Source organism: Camelus bactrianus, chromosome 24 (assembly GCF_048773025.1).
Source record: "Camelus bactrianus isolate YW-2024 breed Bactrian camel chromosome 24, ASM4877302v1, whole genome shotgun sequence".
Lineage (NCBI taxonomy): Eukaryota > Metazoa > Chordata > Mammalia > Artiodactyla > Camelidae > Camelus > Camelus bactrianus.
In genome coordinates, this window is record NC_133562.1 from 5,393,946 (window position 1) to 5,412,486 (window position 18,541).

General features: G+C 42.1%; 1 protein-coding gene across 9 annotated transcripts in view; it reads left to right on the forward strand.

Moving 5' to 3' along the window:
* DLGAP1 (DLG associated protein 1) overlaps positions 1–18,541 on the forward strand; it is a 383,227-nt gene that overhangs the window by 251,923 nt on the left and 112,763 nt on the right. For all 9 annotated transcript variants that reach the window (XM_074352496.1, XM_074352492.1, XM_074352497.1 and 6 more), the window contains 2 exons: positions 1,302–1,479; positions 4,883–5,123. In XM_074352496.1, coding sequence (XP_074208597.1) covers positions 1,302–1,479; positions 4,883–5,123 — 419 coding nt within the window. The remainder of the gene's footprint in view (positions 1–1,301; positions 1,480–4,882; positions 5,124–18,541) is intronic.

Genomic DNA, 18,541 nt, shown 5'->3' on the forward strand with positions numbered 1-18,541 from the left:
CCCCGGGTCTAAGCCGCGTTCTTCTGATGGGGCTGATCATTGGTGAAGTGGATCTTTATGAAGTTACAATTCTAAGAAACAGAAGGAAAATGAATGCTTCCATAGTCTTGCAAAAGAAGCAAAGTTTGAAAAAAGGACTCTGTGGTGGCAATGAATCTCTCAGTCAATTTCTCTGGGAATGTCTTAATTTCCCCTTCTTTCTTGAAAGATAGCTCTTCTGTATGTAGACTTCTTTGTTGACAATCTTTTTTTTTCCCCCAGCACTTAGACTATTTCATCTCAATGCCCTCTAGCATCCACGGTTTCTGATAAGTCAGTTTTTAATCTTAGTGATGATTCCTTGCAAGCGATGAGTCATTTCTCCTTCTGCTTTCAAGATTTTCTCATTGTCTGTGCATTTTGACACTTTGACAAGGATATGGCCAGGTGTGGGTCTCATTAAGTTTTTATTATTTTGAGTTTTTCAAGGTTCTTGGACATGTAGATTAGAGTTTTCATCAGATTTGGGGAGTTTTTGATCCCCAATTCTTCAAATATATTGTCTGCCTCTCCTTCTGGAACTCCAGTTACATGTATGTTGGTGTATTTGATGGTGTCCCACAAGTCTTTGAAGTTCTGTTCATTTCTCATTATTCCCTTTCTTTCTGTTTCTCAGTCTGCATAATCTCTCTTCAGGTTTACTGATTCTTCTTCAAGAAGGGGCTTGCTATTAACCCCTTGAGTAAATTTTTCATTTTAGTTATTATTGTTTAGTTATTGCTAGTAATGCAAATTTATTCATTTGGTTACTGCATTCATTACAGAAATTGACACACTGTAACTCATATACTTCAATAAAAAATAAAATAAAATGAATTTTTTAAAAATATTAATTGAGAGCTAGAGATAATAATACAGTTCTAGATAGACACTCGCTTATAGTCATTAGAAACTCCAAAAACAGACAAATGGCACAGAAGAGAAATGGGTACAAAAGAAAAGCTTGCAAATTACATGGGGCAGAACTCTGGGGCAGGGCAGTGACAGCTACAACCTCACTTCCAGGATGCCTAGGAAAATGTGACTGGGGCAATGATTTCATGCGTTGAAAGACTTACAGTTGCTTTCTAATGTCATCGGATCTCAATGATTTCCCAGCAGAAGTTTTCTTTCCAAGACCTCATGAGGGAGTTTAGCAGCCACAGGAGGGCATCAGCTGCCCGGGATTCAGGGCGACGCGTCAGTCACAGGGCTGCCAGATCTTATTCCTGCCTGCATTTTGTAAAATGACTAAACACACATTTTCCCTTGTTCTCTTCCAGGATTTCCAATGAACACTCCCCCAAACTCCAGATCCGGAGTCACAGTTACCTGAGGGCGGTCAGTGAAGTCTCCATCAACCGAAGCCTGGACAGCCTTGACCCTGCGGGTCTGCTCACGTCCCCAAAGTTCCGCTCCAGGAACGAGAGCTACATGCGAGCCATGAGTACCATCAGCCAGGTGAGCCCCTGGGGGTGCCACCAGCCGGGTCTGCATGAGGGTGGGCGGAAACCCGGAGGGCGGGACGTGAGGGGGCTGTCGCCCGCCGAGTGGCACTGATGGGTCAGCCAGGGGTCGGGTGTAAACACTACATGTGTTCAGCCACAACAGGCACCTGATAACCAACAGTCGATCAGCAGGGAAGGGGCCCTCTGCAGACGGGAAAGCACATAGTGGGGGAGTCCGCCCAAATTCATTAGCTGTCAGTCAGCATCAGCAGATTTGTCATTGGATGGAGGCGGCTTCAGCTGTAAGGATGTTTGAAGGATAGAAGGACAGGGTAGTAGACATCACTGGCCAAACCAAGGCAGTGTCTAGTCAGAAAAGTACAAGTATTCAGCAGGCCAGCAAGATGGGGCCCAGGCATGGGGAAACCACATAGGACCTATTTACTTCAACTGGGTCTTGATAATGGGGGGCGGGAGTGTGGGTGTATAGCTCAGTGGTAGAGCACATGCTTAGCATGCATGAGGTCCTGGGTTCAATCCCCAGTACCTCCTCTAAAAATAAACCGAATTACATCCCTCCTAACAAAAATAAAATAAAAAATAAGAAAAGGGATTGTGAGCTGTTTTCAGTAACGGTATGGGCAGTGGTGACCTTGGGATGTGGTTCCTGCATGTACTGTGGCAGGAAGCAAATGAATAACTGTAGAGCTTCCCAGTCCTGTCATCTTCTGCGTCCTCGAAAACCAGGGTTTTTCATATGGAATGAAGATACGAGTAAAATATATAAGAAGCCACAGAAAAACACCGCAGTGTAAATTTGCATTAGATGTATTCATACCACAGTCCTGCCCCCTGAGAGGCCTGGAAACAATGGCCAACCCAGCAGCGACATCCAAATTGCATTCCTGAGATACCATTTCCCACTAAAGGAAGAAAAGGCTTTTGGGAAAAGTACTGATTTCAAGACTGGGCAGGAAAGATAGAAGATGAGCTTTGAATACCTTGTCACACCAGATATTAAGGAAGCTCTCAGGGCCACTTGTCTCATGTCAAAAGGACTCAGGAGACAACCTAAGAGGTTCCCACTGGCCAAAGATGGGACAAATTTGAGTTCAGTAAGAATAACCATTGAAGTAATTTTAAAACCACCAAATATTTTTAAATTTGTGAGTTCATTTTGATATTTTTAAAAATTAATTGATCACACTTGGTAGATACAAGAGAACAAATTTATTGTCTTAAAAATTAGTAAATAAAAGGAAAAAAAAATCAAACACCCTGCTGTACCTACATGAGCTACACCCACTAAGTAACCAGATAACAGAAAAGGAAGCATTTCTTTATATAAAAAATATTCCAACTAGTGACTATAAAAGTCGATGAAATTAAGAATAACACTATTTTTGCAGCCACTATGGAGAACAGTATGGAGGTTCCTTAAAAATAGAGTTACCGAATGATCCAGCAATCCCACTCTTGGGCTTATATCCAGAGAAAACTCTTAATTTGAAAAGATGCATGCACCCCAATGTTCATAGCAGCACTATTTACAATAACTAAGACATGGAAGCAACCCAAGTGTCCACTGATAGGTGACTGGATAAAGAAGCTGTGGTATATTTATACAATGGAATACTACTCAGCCATAAAGAGGAAAGAAATAATGTCATTTGTAGCAACATGGATGCACCCAGAGATGACCATACTAAGTGAAGTCAGTGAGAGAAAGACAAATGTCATATGACAGCACTTATATGTGGAATCTAAAAAGAATGACACAAAAGAACTTATTTACAAAACAGGAAGAGACTCACAGACACAGAAAACAAACTTACGGTTACCAGGGAGGAAAGAGGGGAAGGGGGATAAATTGAGAGTTTGGGATTGGCAGATACAAACTACTACGTACAGAATAGATTTAAAAAAAAAAAAAAAAGGTCCTACTGTATAGCAGGGAACTATATTCAGTGGCTTGTAGTAACCGATGATGAAAAAGAATAAGAAAAAGAATATGTATATACATATGTGTATAGCTGAATCACTATGCTGTACACCGGAAACTAATACAACATTGTAAATCAATTATACTTCAATAAAAGCGGCGGGGGATAAAACCATTTTGGAACCCCTAATGAATGAATGCATCTAAGCATGGAGTGTAAATGACTCCTAACAACATAAAAAGGGGGAGAACTCAGACAATATGGACATACAGAAATATTAGCCTTGAAAACATGCGGGGGTTTTATACCAAATTAGAGAAAGTATACTTCAGTATAAAATGCTACTTTAGAGTGCAAAGAATTATTATTAAGAAATACATGCCTCTTTTCCACTTGATATGCCTAAGATAATTAGTCTTTTTTATCTGAAGTTTAAAGAAATTAGTCATTATTGGAGAGCATCTTCAGATAACACAAAATGAAGAGAGTCAAAATTGCAATCATTTTCAGTATACGCTCTAAGTTAAATTATAGTTTTATCTGTTAAATTTTCAACTACTCATGAGTTTGGTATTAAAGAAATTAGACACATGAAGTTCTAGAAGGTAGCAGAAATTTGAAGACTGCTCCTACACCTCTATCAAGTCAGCTGCAAAGTGAGAAACTGATTGAAACATCTGGTCGGAGTTGTTGGCTTTTGTTTTTGTTTTCGTTTTTTTGTTTTAAGGTGGTGCTCAAACCCAATGTAAGTTATGTTGGAGGAATATAAGAAAATAAAAAGTAATTCCTCAAAAAAGGAAGACCCCATTTGGAAGATTTTTAAAACACATTTATAAACAACCTGTGGGCCATATCAGGTTTTTATAATGAAGAGTGGAACCTCCTTTAGGTCATACGTAGATAGTTTGAAAATCCCAATAGTGCTTTTCAAGGTTTTGACATATCTAGGTTTGGCCTATTTTTGTGCAGAATGTGGGTATCTTGCCAGAAAATATAGGGCCTGTTTCCATACTTTGCACTAAATTAAGCACTAGTCGACACTGAAATGGTTCCACGAACTAGTCACTTCCAGAAGCACAATAAAAATACTAGTTTCTAAACGTTTGTACTAAAAACGGTTCCGTTGAAATACATATGCTCTGACCGCGAGCCCCAAATTGCCCCCTAGGTTCGCGTTTCTAAATGAGGGGAATGAATGAGCACCTCGGGCGTGCTGTGGAGAAAGGCTTCCCAACCCCACACTTCCTTGCGTCCTGAAAACAGAGCTCTTGTTCTCTAGAATTTAACTGACTGCTTGATGATAAACTAGCTGCCATTCAGTCGCGGTCTGTAAGATAGAGGAAGTAAAACGCATTTGAGTTGAATGTCACGGACGGGGCGTTCTGCCGGGGATGAAGTTTGGAGATGCTGGGGGCGAGGCGGCTTCTCCCCGGCGGGGGGAGCGCGGCGTCACCGGAGCCTTCTCGCCGGCAGGTGAGCGAGATGGAGGTGAACGGGCAGTTCGAGTCGGTGTGCGAGTCGGTGTTCAGCGAGCTGGAGTCGCAGGCGGTGGAAGCCCTGGACCTGCCGATGCCCGGCTGCTTCCGCATGCGGAGCCACAGCTACGTGCGCGCCATCGAGAAGGGCTGCTCGCAGGACGACGAGTGCGTGTCCCTGCGGTCCTCCTCCCCGCCGCGCACCACCACCACCGTGAGGACCATCCAGAGCAGCACCGGTGAGTGGGCGCAGCCGTCCCCGCGCAGCCGCCCGCCTGGCCCCCGCGCGCCGGCTGCGGCACGACGGTCCCGGGACGCCGCACGTGGCGTCCTCGCTGTCACCACACAGTCCCGGGGAACCGAACTCCACCGCGCCCCGCAGAGCGATGGCTTTGCCTCCCTGCCCGCCTCCATCCCCAGCCTCCGGCCACATTCACGCACCCCCTTCTTTCTGCATCTCCTTCTCTGGTGTCAGCAGAGGAAACTGCAACTATGGGACCAGAGGGGACAGCCCAGGGTGTGGGGTGGGGTGGGGTCTTCCCAAGACCCCGACACAGCATCCTTGGAGCCGGCAGGCTCGTCCCCACTAACTCTTCCTCTCCATAATCTGGCCTTGACTTCTAAGGGTGTGACCCCTGATTGTGGAGCATAAATGGAGTTGGAATGCATTTTTAATCCCAAGATATCTCCCAAGACCTGAAATGTCACTATGAAAAAATAAGGAAGAAATGGATGCTCTAGTAACACTGATTGCACATTTTATGAGTTTCCTTCTATTAGAATAGAAGGTAAATTTATTTCATGATTTCAAAACCTCCTATCTATACATACACAGCACTTCCTTTTCCCTCTAAACCGAATTTAGATTTGTGCCCATAAACTGTACTTTTATCAGATTTGAGTCAGAGAGACACAGAAGCGCTTAACTGGTTTCCACGGCCCTGGAAGCTGCCTAGGAATAGAATCATGGATTATGTATGACAGAGTGTGTGTTGTTTTTTGAGTTTCAGGGTTTTTTTTTTTTTTCCCAGATAAAATTTGGGTCCAAGAAGAATATCCCCTCCACCTTAACTAGCCTTAACTTTGAGTTCAGCATAACTCTAGTAAAGAGTAATTCTACAAAGAGACTGTCAAACCAAGAGTCAAGATAAATAATGAATTAATGAGAAGGAAAAATCTGTACCAGAATATTATTCAATTTTCGTTCTAAGTGCCTCAAATGTCAGTCATTATCACGTGGCCTAGAACTTTTACAAGTTTGAGAATTAATATTAATAGGTCCTCAACCTGATTTGAAATCCTACTAACTAGAAATACAGGACTGAGAGAGGAATTTGAGAAAAAAAAAATTAGAGGCGAAACCATAGGAAATCATTCTGGGCCAATGAAAATTAGGATCTCAGCATTAAGGGGAAAAATGCTTCTAGACGTTGCTCTGGCCCCGCAACTCTGGCCCTGGCTGGCTGTCACCTACCAGAGGTGGTGGATGTGCATTCTTGCTCGCTAGGAAATTCTGAAAGAACAGCCACAGGCGAGGCGTGAGGTTAATAAATTAAGGAAGGTTGATTCAGGAAACGCAGGCATTTTTAATTCATTCATGGGCATATTTGTGTGTGTTTACATCCGTGCAGTAAGTGTAGCTTGAAGCTCTGCCTGTGCCTCTCTGGCGTCACTGCGTCTTTGGTGTCTGCCGTGTCCCCGCCCGCACCCCGCACACAGCCCTCCCCGGTGTCCGGTCCCTTCCTCTGTGTAATGGTCTCATCGCCCGCCCGCTGCTCTTCTGTGCTGAAATTGCTCCTTAAACACACAAAATGCAGATCCTTGCCCAGAAGGGCCAGAGGAAGGAAAAGGGCCTCCGACTCCCTCCTCCTCCTCAGGGGGCAGTGTTTTGGGTAAAGTGACAAGAGACTCTGGGATGGCAGGTTTCTGGTCAGCGAAGAGGATTTTGTGTTTTGTCATTTAAGAGACAGTTGTCTGATACCTCCTGCATCAGTTCTTGTGCAATGCTCTTTACTCCACATACCTGTGTTCTGACCTCCCTAAGAGCCTTCCCAGATACCCCGGGGGTTCCCAGAATTCAAACAATCAAGTCATCAGATAAAATCCAGGTTGCCTGTTAAATGTGAATTTCAGATACATGGTGGATCGTTTTGTAGTATAAGTATCTTCTGAATAGCACATGGGACCTACGAAGTTACATGTAGTGTTTGGAGTGTTTGATAAAGCTGACAAGCCTATCAGAGAAGGAGGTGGGTGCGGCCTGGGAGGGAGTCCTCTGCTGTTCCATTTAGAATATAAATTAAATTGCAGGGGCTTTAGCCAGAGGCCTCTGTGGGCGGAGGTGACTGCATCTTCTCCACCTTGGGCTCCCTGTGCCTGGTCCTAAGCCCCACCCGGCCCCCTGCTGCCGTCTGGGCGGGAAGGCTCCAGGCTTGGCTGCAGCTGCGGGGGTTTGGGGCAGGAAGATGGGGCTTGTCGCTGGGACTGGTGAGGCATCAAACAGCAGATCTCGGTACAGGGCAGCTGGCGACTTCACCCTTAGTCATCAGCCTAAGCCTTCTGGTATGTCACCTTCACAGCCGTGGAAGAATGAGCAATTTAAGGACTAAACATTATGGTAGATTCTAAGTAAGCCCTTCCAAGTTCTAATAGCACTTTTCATAGTTTCTCTATTCCACAGATTTGTTCTTTAAAAAAAAAGTCATTATTTTATGATATTCTGTGCCCTTCATTCTACTGTTGTCATAAATCCTATGTTCCCTCCTCACCCCACCGTCTCTCTCTCTCTCTCTCAAACACACAAATTTTACTTCTCTCTCTCACATGATCTCAGTGCTATCATATTAATTTTCTTCTTCTACTGGTTTCCTTCTGACATCCAATCAAATATAATATCCTGTAGAAAACACAGAAAATCTACTTTCTCATAGGACCTACTAATTTTTGAAAGAATAGAAATCAGGAAATCACTGCTCTAATTTTAACCATTTCCCCCATGAACACAGGTCAAATTTACATCCGTGTTCAGTAGGACATGACGTCAATTTCTCCTTTGCTCATTGTTCTTGGATACTCACAACAGATTTCATTTTTCCTAAACTTCCCTTTGCTCGGAAAAAAAATTCTTTATTTTTGTCAACTGCAGTGATTAGCTGTAACTTTTCCCCCACCCCAGTCCACACTCTAAGGCTTTGACTTTGGGGTCAGCCCATTTTAAATTGTTCAAATTTTCAAGAAAATATACTAGGTAAGCTTTTCTTCCAGCCTTGTCCTTTTGTCGCATTAGCAAAATGAAACTGCAAAGTCCACAAAAGTGTCTTGTTGCCACACGGGAGAGTCATGAAGATGGTCTTGGCTCTAAGTGGCCCTAAGGAGCCCCCAGTAATGGGACCAAGGATTAACAGAGATTTATCCTAACAAATTGGGGCCAATCAGGAACTGAGTGAGGGAGTGGTTTATAGTGATGCATCTTTTGGGTTATTGCCTTTTTGGCTTATCTAACTATGACAGAATCTTATATTATCTCAGCTTATCTGTTTCAAGCACCCAGATATCTCTCCATCTAATAGATTCAACAAGTTTCTATGTAAATCATTACACATGGGACTAGGAATTTAGCACTATCGCAGGAAAGTAAAAATTTAAAGTGGACAGTTACCCTCGTGAGTAAGGGAAAACAAATACCCTTATTTCAATCATCTGAAGATTTCAGGGAAAAGTAGAGCTTGCTGCTAGCAATATACCCACACCTCCGCTTCGGAGTAGCAGATCGGACTGGCCTCCTTAGAGTATCTGTGTGCAGTTGTACGCATTTAAGAGGGTTCTTTTTACTTCCTGCACTAAGCATCTGGGGTCTATCAAAAGCATTATCACATTGCAGCTTAGACAGACTTGAATCTGGTGATCCCAGGAGCCAAAATAAGCAAAAACATTGTGTCTCGCTGGTAGACACACACATACAGATCCGCACATGGTCACAGACACGCACGTGGTCAGGAAGGACACAGAATAAATCGTTTGCCGTGATCACCCAGCAAGTAGTAGGTGGGAGGGTCAGGTGGAATGGAAAGAGGGAGGTTTTTTGAATAAGCATTTATTGCTTTTTGTGATTTTAAAAGCCAGCATAATATCTGAATCAAAATAATACTCTTTGACAGAAATAGGCAAACTATCATTATAGATGATTTTCTGGTCTTTTAAGAAAAGTTTTCACTTTGAAATCACAAGCTTTATGTAGCCATAATATAATTTTTATAAAGAGTAATGCTATGCCACACTGTTGCTCTTGAAGTTTGGCCTGTGTGCCATATTCTTTTATTAGGGGAAGCTCTTAGAAGTGGATGGAGTTGAACTGGTCTCTGGGACCCCCCGGGCAGGGCAGTGAGGGCGCAGGACAGGGCATCCCTCTGGGTGGGAGTCAACACCGTTTGCCCTCTTGAGTGTGTCTGGGGGCCTTGGGGTTCACACCACCTATTTTCAGTCTGATTTTCCTTACAAGAGTGATCATATGTTCACTTAAACAGAGACACGCTCTTCCAGCTCTGACACACCTACTCAAGGCTTGCTCCGTTTGCAAAAGCAGCTACCCTTTTAGATAGCCTGAGGTCGGGGCCAACATCCCAGGAGTTCTCGCAGGTTTGGGTCATCACAGCCAGGCAGCCATCCTATCTAGGAGATCACATGAACCCTACCTTCATCACCCTACACTCCAGTCCCCTACACCCTGCTCCCCACCCATCTACCACCACCAACTAATCCTAAACACACAAGCTCTTGAACAGGGTAACGTGAAGGCAATGATTTATATTTGCAATACACATAGTAGACATTCAATAATGGAAGGACAAAAAGGTGAGAAAAGATGCAGAAAATACTTGTTTTATTGTGATGTAATTGACAGATTACATCGGGTAAGTTCAAGGTGTGGGATGCGTTGATTTTGCATATTTATGTATTGCTACGTGATTACCACCATAGTGCTAGCTAACACCTCCACGCAGTAACATAATTATCATTTCTCTTTTGAGGTGAGAACATTTAAGATCTAGTCTCTTAGCAACCTTGAGTGTAAAACAGTATTGTTGACTGTCATCACGATTCTGTGCATCTGAGCTCCAGAACTTACTCATCTTCTAACTGGAGGTTTGTTCCTTTGACCACTGTCTCCACATTTTCCCCGCCCTCCAGCCCTGGGAGCCACCACTCTACTCTCTGTTTCTATGAGTTCAGCTTTTTTAGATTCGGGGTTGCTCATGACCACCTAGGGGCCAAATCTAACCTGCTGCCTACCTTTGTAAATAAAGTTTTATTGGCACAAAGTCACCCATCTGTTCACATATTGTCTGTGGCTGCTTTTGCCTTTTAACAGCAGAACTGAGCAGCTGCTACAGAAACTGTGTGGTCCAGAAAGCCAAAAATATTTACTCTCTAGCCCTTTACTGGAAAAAGCTGTCACCCCTGATCTAATCCACAGGACCCATATTAAGGTAGGAAAACTAAGGCCCAAAGTGCAGAGCTGGGTCCCTCACTGGAGGCAAGGTCAGAATAAGAGCCCAGGGCACCCAGCCCTAGCCCTTTGCTTGTTTGGGCCCCAGCTCTACAAATTAATGGAGAATCCTTAGAGGTCCGGGAAAGCTCACTTCTTTCTAACAAACACTAAGTTAATTAATAGGTCATTTCTATAAAACAATGAGGGGAAGGTTTAGAAGTCCAAAGGACAGACATCGGTCAGAAGTCTTTTAAATAAAGAACCTTTCTTTTCTATTCAAGATAAGATCAAGTCACAAATATTCTGATCTTGCGTGGACTGGTTCCTTGTCCCTCTGCTTTTGAGAGTCCCCTTTCTTGAATTTCTCCAAATGTCCAAGTAGAACTGGAGACATCTACTTCCTCCCATCTTAGGAGGCTTAGATCAAAAAAAGAAAAAAAAAAAAAAAGAAAAAAGGGCAAGAAAAAAGCAACCTACGTACGCTTCTTGCGAGGTAGCATCTCTGTTTGGTTTCTCTTGTTGTTTTAAATGGATCTACTGGGGACTGAACCCAGGACCTCATTCATGCTAAGCACACACTCTACCACTGAGCTACACCCTTCTCTGTGTTTGATAGCTGAGAAAACTCACAGTGATGACTTTTGGAAGAATTTTGATTATAATCTTTCTTTCTTTGGGGCCCTCAAGGTGGCATTCTTTTGCAGTCTAATAGAAATATTCCAAAGTCATAAAATGCACAGGTCGTGTTAGACACCGAGGGAGATAAAGGGTCTGAGGAGTATCTTCTGCTTTGATCTCCTCCAGTGGCTTTGCTGGACATAAATCACCTCTCGGGGCCAGAGTGCCCAGCCTGGAGGGACCACGCTCCGTAGACAGCCCACAAATCTGCCTTTGCCCATCTGAGCGCTTGTCATGCAGCCAAGTGATGGGGCTCCAGGGCCTCTGGCCTTTAGGGTGGCTGTGCAGTTCAAATGAGATCGTCATCGAGGAAGCGCTGAATAAATCACACAGAATGCCTCTACCTTGTCTTTGAGTTCAAATCTCTCCATCTGCTTAGTTTAATAATAATGCTCATGGCTCACCTTTCAGCAGTATTTGATAAAGCATTATGACCCAGCTGCATAGATAATATCTTGTAATCCTAACGAATACTCCATGACACGTATGGGATGGGACACCATCCATTTCATCATACAGGAAAATAGTGTGAGGCTTAGAGAGTTTATACAGCTTGACCCAGCTAGTGACAGAGCAGGCTCTTAAATCCTCTCATTGATAAATGCGTAGTCAAGTGTAGTGTACCTTGAAATAATTTCCTTCCAATCTGTCTACAGAATGAGAGGCTCAGGAACTCTTCTCTCTCACTTTCCTTCCCACAAATACTCACTTAGCCCCAGCCATGTTTGAAACCTGTGTTTTCCGTAAAAACTTCTGAAAACCCCTCTTTTAAAGAGAAACTGTTTTTTTTCTTTTTAACATTTTTGTTGAGTTATAATCATTTTACAATGTTGTGTCAAATTCCAGTGTAGAGCAGCTTTTCAGTTATACATGAACATATATATATTCATTGTCACATTTTTTCACTGTGAGCTACCACAAGATCCTGTATATATTTCCCTGTGCTATACAGTATAATCTTGTTTATCTATTCTACATTTTGAAATCCCAGTCTGTCCCTTCCTACCCACCAAGAGAAACTGTTTTGATCACCTACCAATGACATGGTTTTTAATGTTGGTTTGGCTAACCCTGGAATAGCTGTTTGAAGTGAAATTAAAGATGTAAAAAATTAAGGGAAATTGAAATGAATAGATAAAAAGCCTCTAAAAAAATACTGTTTGGGTTTAAAATTTCCTATTACCCCTTGTCATTTTGACATGATGGCGGATTTCACGTATCAAATAACCAATCCCTTGATCAAATTATAGTGTTGTCAGACAGCACTGAATGGAAAAAAGAATTCTTACCAACTCACGTGTAAACTAAGCAGGTGGTAAATTCTGTCATGTGGCCGATGAAATGATCAGAGGTGGACTAAGTAAAAAAATACTACAACAATTTAATCCTGACCTGGCTGGTCTCTTGGCTGGGTTACGTACTCATAACCCAGTTCCAAAGGTCAATCAGAAAACACAAATCAGAAAATCAGACTTCTTTAATGTGAATATTTATTATATGGGAAATTTCTCAAAAAATTAATGACATGACAACACAGAACCTAAAAATTCACTTTTTTTATCTGATATCTCCATAGACCCTATTTTATAGTAGAAGAAACTGACATTTTTTAAAGACTTCAAAGTCCAACATTGCTGACCTAATTAACGTTGGACGTTAACAAATACAGCAAAACAATAGCAATTGAAAACCGTACATGCGATTTATGCTGGCACCTGGACAGCCCTTCCCAGCTCCAGCTGGTAGATCCAAGAGCCACGGTTTTGTATTTCTGTTACTTTTGCCTCTGACTTTCTGTCAAGCGTTCAGGGAGCCCATTACTGCTGCCAAGTGTCCTTATTTAAAAAGAGAGTTGCCTCAAATTAATACCATGGTACCAAGTACCATAAGTTTACTAGACGAGCAACTGTATAAGAAAAGTCTTATATTTGTTATAATGATGAATCTATGATCATGTAACTATTAATACTCTGAAAGTTTTCTTTGCCATCTGCTGGTGTCCTACTGACATATAAATTCCACCAACATACAGGATACCTTTTTTCTTTTTACCCTTCCCTGTCAATTATCAGTATTAAAAAATTTTTTTAAATTATCAGTATTACTGAGAATATTAAGTCTAATAACTTCTCACTTAACCTACAGAAGAAAATGACAAGTCTAAATTATCTCTAAAAATATGACAAATTGTCAAAATTTAATTTAGGTTTTATCCCTACAATATTTTTCAGTTTTATGGTTTCAAGGGGATATGTATATTATTAAAATTAACTTTGCTTAACCAGTTTTGTAGTTTAGAGGTGTATCCTTGACAAGGAATATCAGATCTGATAAAGAAAGAAGCTCATTCTGAATGTAAGATTACCATCCTTTCTCTCTTAAAATCCGACCTTGAACTTTCTTTCCATCTGATATTCTTATCCCATTACATTTTCCCCCATAATTAAATTTTATAATTTAGGAAAATTAGTAAGTCCATATCAGCCACTGCTCTGCTTCTGAAGGACCCTCTTCTCTTCTAAAATGTTGATTATGGCCAGAAATCTGATGTGATATTCAACGTTAGCTTTTATTATTTTCAAGGAACTTCTTTCCATCATCTTTTATTTTTAACTTTTTGTTTAGAAGTAATTATTTACAGGAAATTACAAAGATAGTACAGGGGTCCTTATACCCCACCCAGTCTCCCCCAGTGGTCACACTCTAGATAAGATCAACAGACACCCCAGGTCACATCCTAACATCAAAACCAAGAGATCGACATTGGTGCGTTGTACATGGTCATCACACGTGCAGATTCTTACAACCACCACTGCAGTCAGGATACAGAACTATTCCGTAGTAACACAGATCTACTCTGGTCCACATTTTTCCAGTTTGAATGAAGTAGAGAAACCTTACCCCCCGTCAAGCCTCTCTGCCCTCTCCTGCTTACAATCATCTGGAACAGTTTATCCACCTACATCAAGAGCCATGTCACACAATGGTATACTTTTTGTTCCAAACATCAAGTACGGTGTGGAAAATTTCAGAGGAGAAGGGAAGTCTATTGTATTTACCCATATTGTTTTGCCAAATTGCCAAATCCGGGAAATTTTCAGCCGTTATTTCTATGACAACATTTTTGTCCCCACCCTCCCTGTCTTGTCGCTCTCTGGGGACTCAGTGTCCACAAGTCCTTCCATGGGTGGTCTGAGCAGGGATTCCTTCAAAGAGGACATGGGTGGGCGGGCAGGCACTGTTTTGGTGTGTGTGTCTTTTTAAATCCCCATTGCACAGAGTTCTTCTGCCTATCAAACGCCAAAACAATTCTTCCCATGCGAGATGCCCCACCTAACATGACCCAACTTTTACAAATAGCCAACCACCCAAAATTGCATTTACCTGCTGTGTCCTGTACTCAGTGCCTCCTGTTACTGTCAGAATTCATTCTCCTCCTTCCCAATCCTGTCCAAGTACTTTTTCTCACTAGTCTGTAACCTATGGGCTAAATTATTCACTCTTTAAAAATACTCAACTCCTCGAAACAAAAACTCAGCCATCTTGATTTAGAAAAAAAGTGAAAGAAGAAGAATTGCCAAGGACACCAGTGCCCCTCGTCTTTCACATCGTCTAGGATGACTTTAGTGGCATAGCAAGTCACACTGGTATTTTAATAAAGAGCAACTTATCTTAAAAAAGTAATGCAAACACCACACATTTTCTGTTTACTTAGCCTTTAAATTGCCATGTGTTTGTTTGGTTCAGATGGCAGCTCCAACAGTATCTTTTCCAGTTTTACTGACAGCAGGTTTGCTGTATCCCATTAAATAAAAAGAATGTTTAAAGAGACTTTCTTTTCATGTAATGCTTAGTGACCTGATACAGCCACTATGGAAAACAGCATGGAGGGTCCTCAAAAAATGAAAAGCGTAACCATCATATGATCCAGCAATTCGACTTCTGGATATTTTCCCAAAGAAAACAAAAACACTGATTCGAAAAGATATAGGCACATCTGTATGTTCACTGCAGCAGTATTTAAAATAGGGAATCAAACCGAGTGTCCATCAACAGATGAATGGATAAAGAAAACACACACACACAATGAAATATTACTCAGCCATAAAAAAGAATGAAATCTTGCCACTTGCAACAACATGGACAGACCTAGGGGGTGTTATACTAAGTGAAATAAGTCAAACAGAAAGACAAAGATTGTATAATTTCACTTGTATGTGGGATCTAAAAAAACAAATTAAACATAACAAAATAGAAACAGATTTCCAGATACAAAGAACAAACAGGTGGTTGCCAGAGGGGTGAGGGGATGAGTGAAATAGGTGAGGGAGATTAAGAGGCACAAACTTCCAGTTATAAAATAAGTAAGTCTCAGGAGGTAACGCACAGCACAGAAATACAGTCAGCAGTATGGGAATAACTTTATATGGCGACAGCTGGTAACTAAGCTTACCGTGATGATCATTTTGTAATGCATAAAAATATCAAATCCCTATGTTGCCACGAGTCCTGAACACTTTCTGAAATCTTAAACTGCTTAAATCAAGAGAATGCATGCTCTGAACTTCGGCTGAAGTCTCCCCTGCTTTCACGCAGTGTAAGGTCTCTATCAGTACCTCGGGACCCAAACTATGGCTTAAAGAGTTTAAATACACTTAATCTATAGCTTTGCAGCCATTCAACGTTTAGCCTTCGAAACACAAACCTACAGTTCTTGCACATAAGATTTGCCGAGTGAATATTTGTTGAGAGTTAATCTATAGGTGAAGATGTAAGATTTCCTAGGAAAGTTTCTATTTCACTGAATTCTAGACGTTTCCCTGATGCCTCCAACAACCACACAAAAATGGAAAGTTCTTTACTTTTTTCTCACGCACCTGAAAATAAACCACTTCATTTTAGAAAGAGTGGGATGGTCACGTCTCCCCCACACGATCTTGAGGAACAAAGTTTCAATCATTTCTTATTTGGGGAAGGAACGTCTCAAAATGGCTAAGATGGTGAGAATCACGAAGACTGGGCAGTGCTAGCGTCTGCTGATCAAGGCTTGCATCGTATTCTTAGCTGCTGATTTTATTTTATGTTCTTTCTCCCCACTCCTCCCAGTCCAAGCCCCGTGGAGTTTACGTCCCTACCTTTCCCTCTCTTGTCTGTAAATTGAAAGTTGTGTAGACAGTAGCCTCCATCCTGACTTAGTCTCAAATCTCCGTTCAGTTTGTGAATATCTGACTAAGGGGTCTTCATGGATTGCTGAGCACATCCCTAGAATGAATATCAAAATACAAGAAAAATCTATGCAGGATTTGTGTCGACATTTATTCTATTTTTTTTTTCTAGCTTTCTCTTAAAATGCATCCTATGAGTCACCCCCAAAATACTAGAGTTCTGTGAAAGCCCAGAAAAAATGCTGATAAGCGGTAAAGGTGCTGGGAACATGGGATTTCTTCCCTATTTTGAATTTCTATCAAAAACCAAAAAGCAGCAAAATTCCCACTTCATGCACATTCCAAGCCATGTGCTGAAATCTCTAAAAGCTTTTCAAATCTTCGTAATTTTTGTGCCTCTAATTTCCTTCAGTGAACCTGCTCTACAGAAATAATCCGAAACGGAGAGAACTTCCTTGAGCAGGACGTTCACCACGGCATTATTGATGACCCTGAAAGAGCTAGACCACATTTGCTGGCGGCGAGTCTCCGCCCACCAGTAGGGAAATGTTAGGCAAGTTATGACATATCCACTTCAGTTAACTGTTACGCCGACTGCACAAGTTGTATTTAGAAAGAGCTTATCATAATATTGGGGGGAAGAACCTCTGGTATTACATCAAGATAGAAATCTACGGTACGTTGATGGACTGTCCAGAATTGTGCTTGTGGATGTGTTCACATGGTTCAGAACTACATTAGGAAATTGTGCCTAGAAAAAAGAAAGAAAACCAGGAGAACATAAATGCACTAGAATGTTAAGCAGTGGTCACCTCTGACCCTCGGTAATGGAACCAAAGAGAGTTTGGGCTTTTCTTTATTTTTCAAATATTCTGTAGTGGGCGTGTTTTACTTTCATAAAGAAATTATGTACATTAAAGTACATAAGAGTGCATACAAGAAATTCTATTTTTAAAACAGAATGAGCTGACACTGCACGGTCAGGGTCCCATTTGGAAGCAACAGTACATCTCACATCAGCATATCCTTCAGTTTCATCTTTTTAAATTGTCTTGATTAAATGAAGTCCTCTCGGGTTCAGTAATTAAACTGGAGAATTGAAGATCATTTCTAGAAAGATGTTGCTTTGTGATGGTCCTTATTTATCTAAGCACATAGTAACTCCTTCTGGGAAAAAAATTCTTTAAAAAATTAATTTTTTTTTAAAGATCTTTTCCTTTGTCTTCCCTGACTCTCACAGTGGTGGCAGGTGAGCTCTTGTAGATTTTGCAGTTTTTCTTTTTCGCCTTCTGATGTCAGGGGCAGTTAATTTGCCAACGACAGTTGCAGGTGGTTTTCGGAGAGAAGGGCGTTAGGACAAAGGCAGAAAGCTACATAAAACCGGCTTATGGAATCTTTGAAAACATAAATCCATGCCTTTGTAGTTCTCGTGCTGACAAAGCTGAGCCCTCAGAGGTATGCTGTCAGCCTTTACCTGTGTTCCAGCCCGAAAAGCTCCCCAAGCAATTATGCCAAGAGAAAAGGTTTCTGCCCCAGCCGCCAGCTGATGTAATAGCACAGGCCATCTGAGCTTCTAGAAAGGCGAAAGGGCTGAATGGAACGGTGGAGCCTCCTGGAAGCCATTCATCATTGCTATTCGTGAAGAGAGAAAGTGATGTGGACAAATTTACACCCAAAAAGTTTTAAGAACTCTTGCTCCCTAAGAAGTGTCAAAGCACCCAGACAAAGGCGAGTGCTTCTCCGAGCTCCCGGGACCCTCCGCACAGCACCCCACTGGCTTTGCTGGAACGGGTGCTGCTGGGCTCGTGGGTGGTGTCTGTCACAGCATCCGCCTTCTCCTGTCTCAAACCTTGTCCTGACTTGTTCTTTGCCTCCCCTTTTCACGATTCTTTCCCAGAGAGAAACTTCCAGAGAGCCATTATTCCTGGCCTTTTCTCAGCCATCCTGACAGCTCAAGGGGAAACTTCAGGAAAGGTGAAAATTGCCATGCTAACCAGTGCTCTCTCTTCGAGCCTATGTTTTCCTGAAACTCTGAGGACATGGCACGAATGAGACCGAGAAACAAGGTGTTGAATTCCTTTTGTTCACATGGTCACAGGCCTCGGACAAAACTACGATGGGCTGGCGTTTCCTGTCGTTACTGTGTAGGATGCGTTAGCTACTTCAGAGGCATCGTGAAGCCTTCATCTAAGGAGGGGAAGACAGTCCATCTGCTGTCTCATCCACTGAATTTTAAAACCCACATACATTCGTTCATACTTTCCAACCTGGTAGCAGATCTAGAGCATTCGAGCTGATTACGTGTCACAGGAGGATGCCAAGCAGG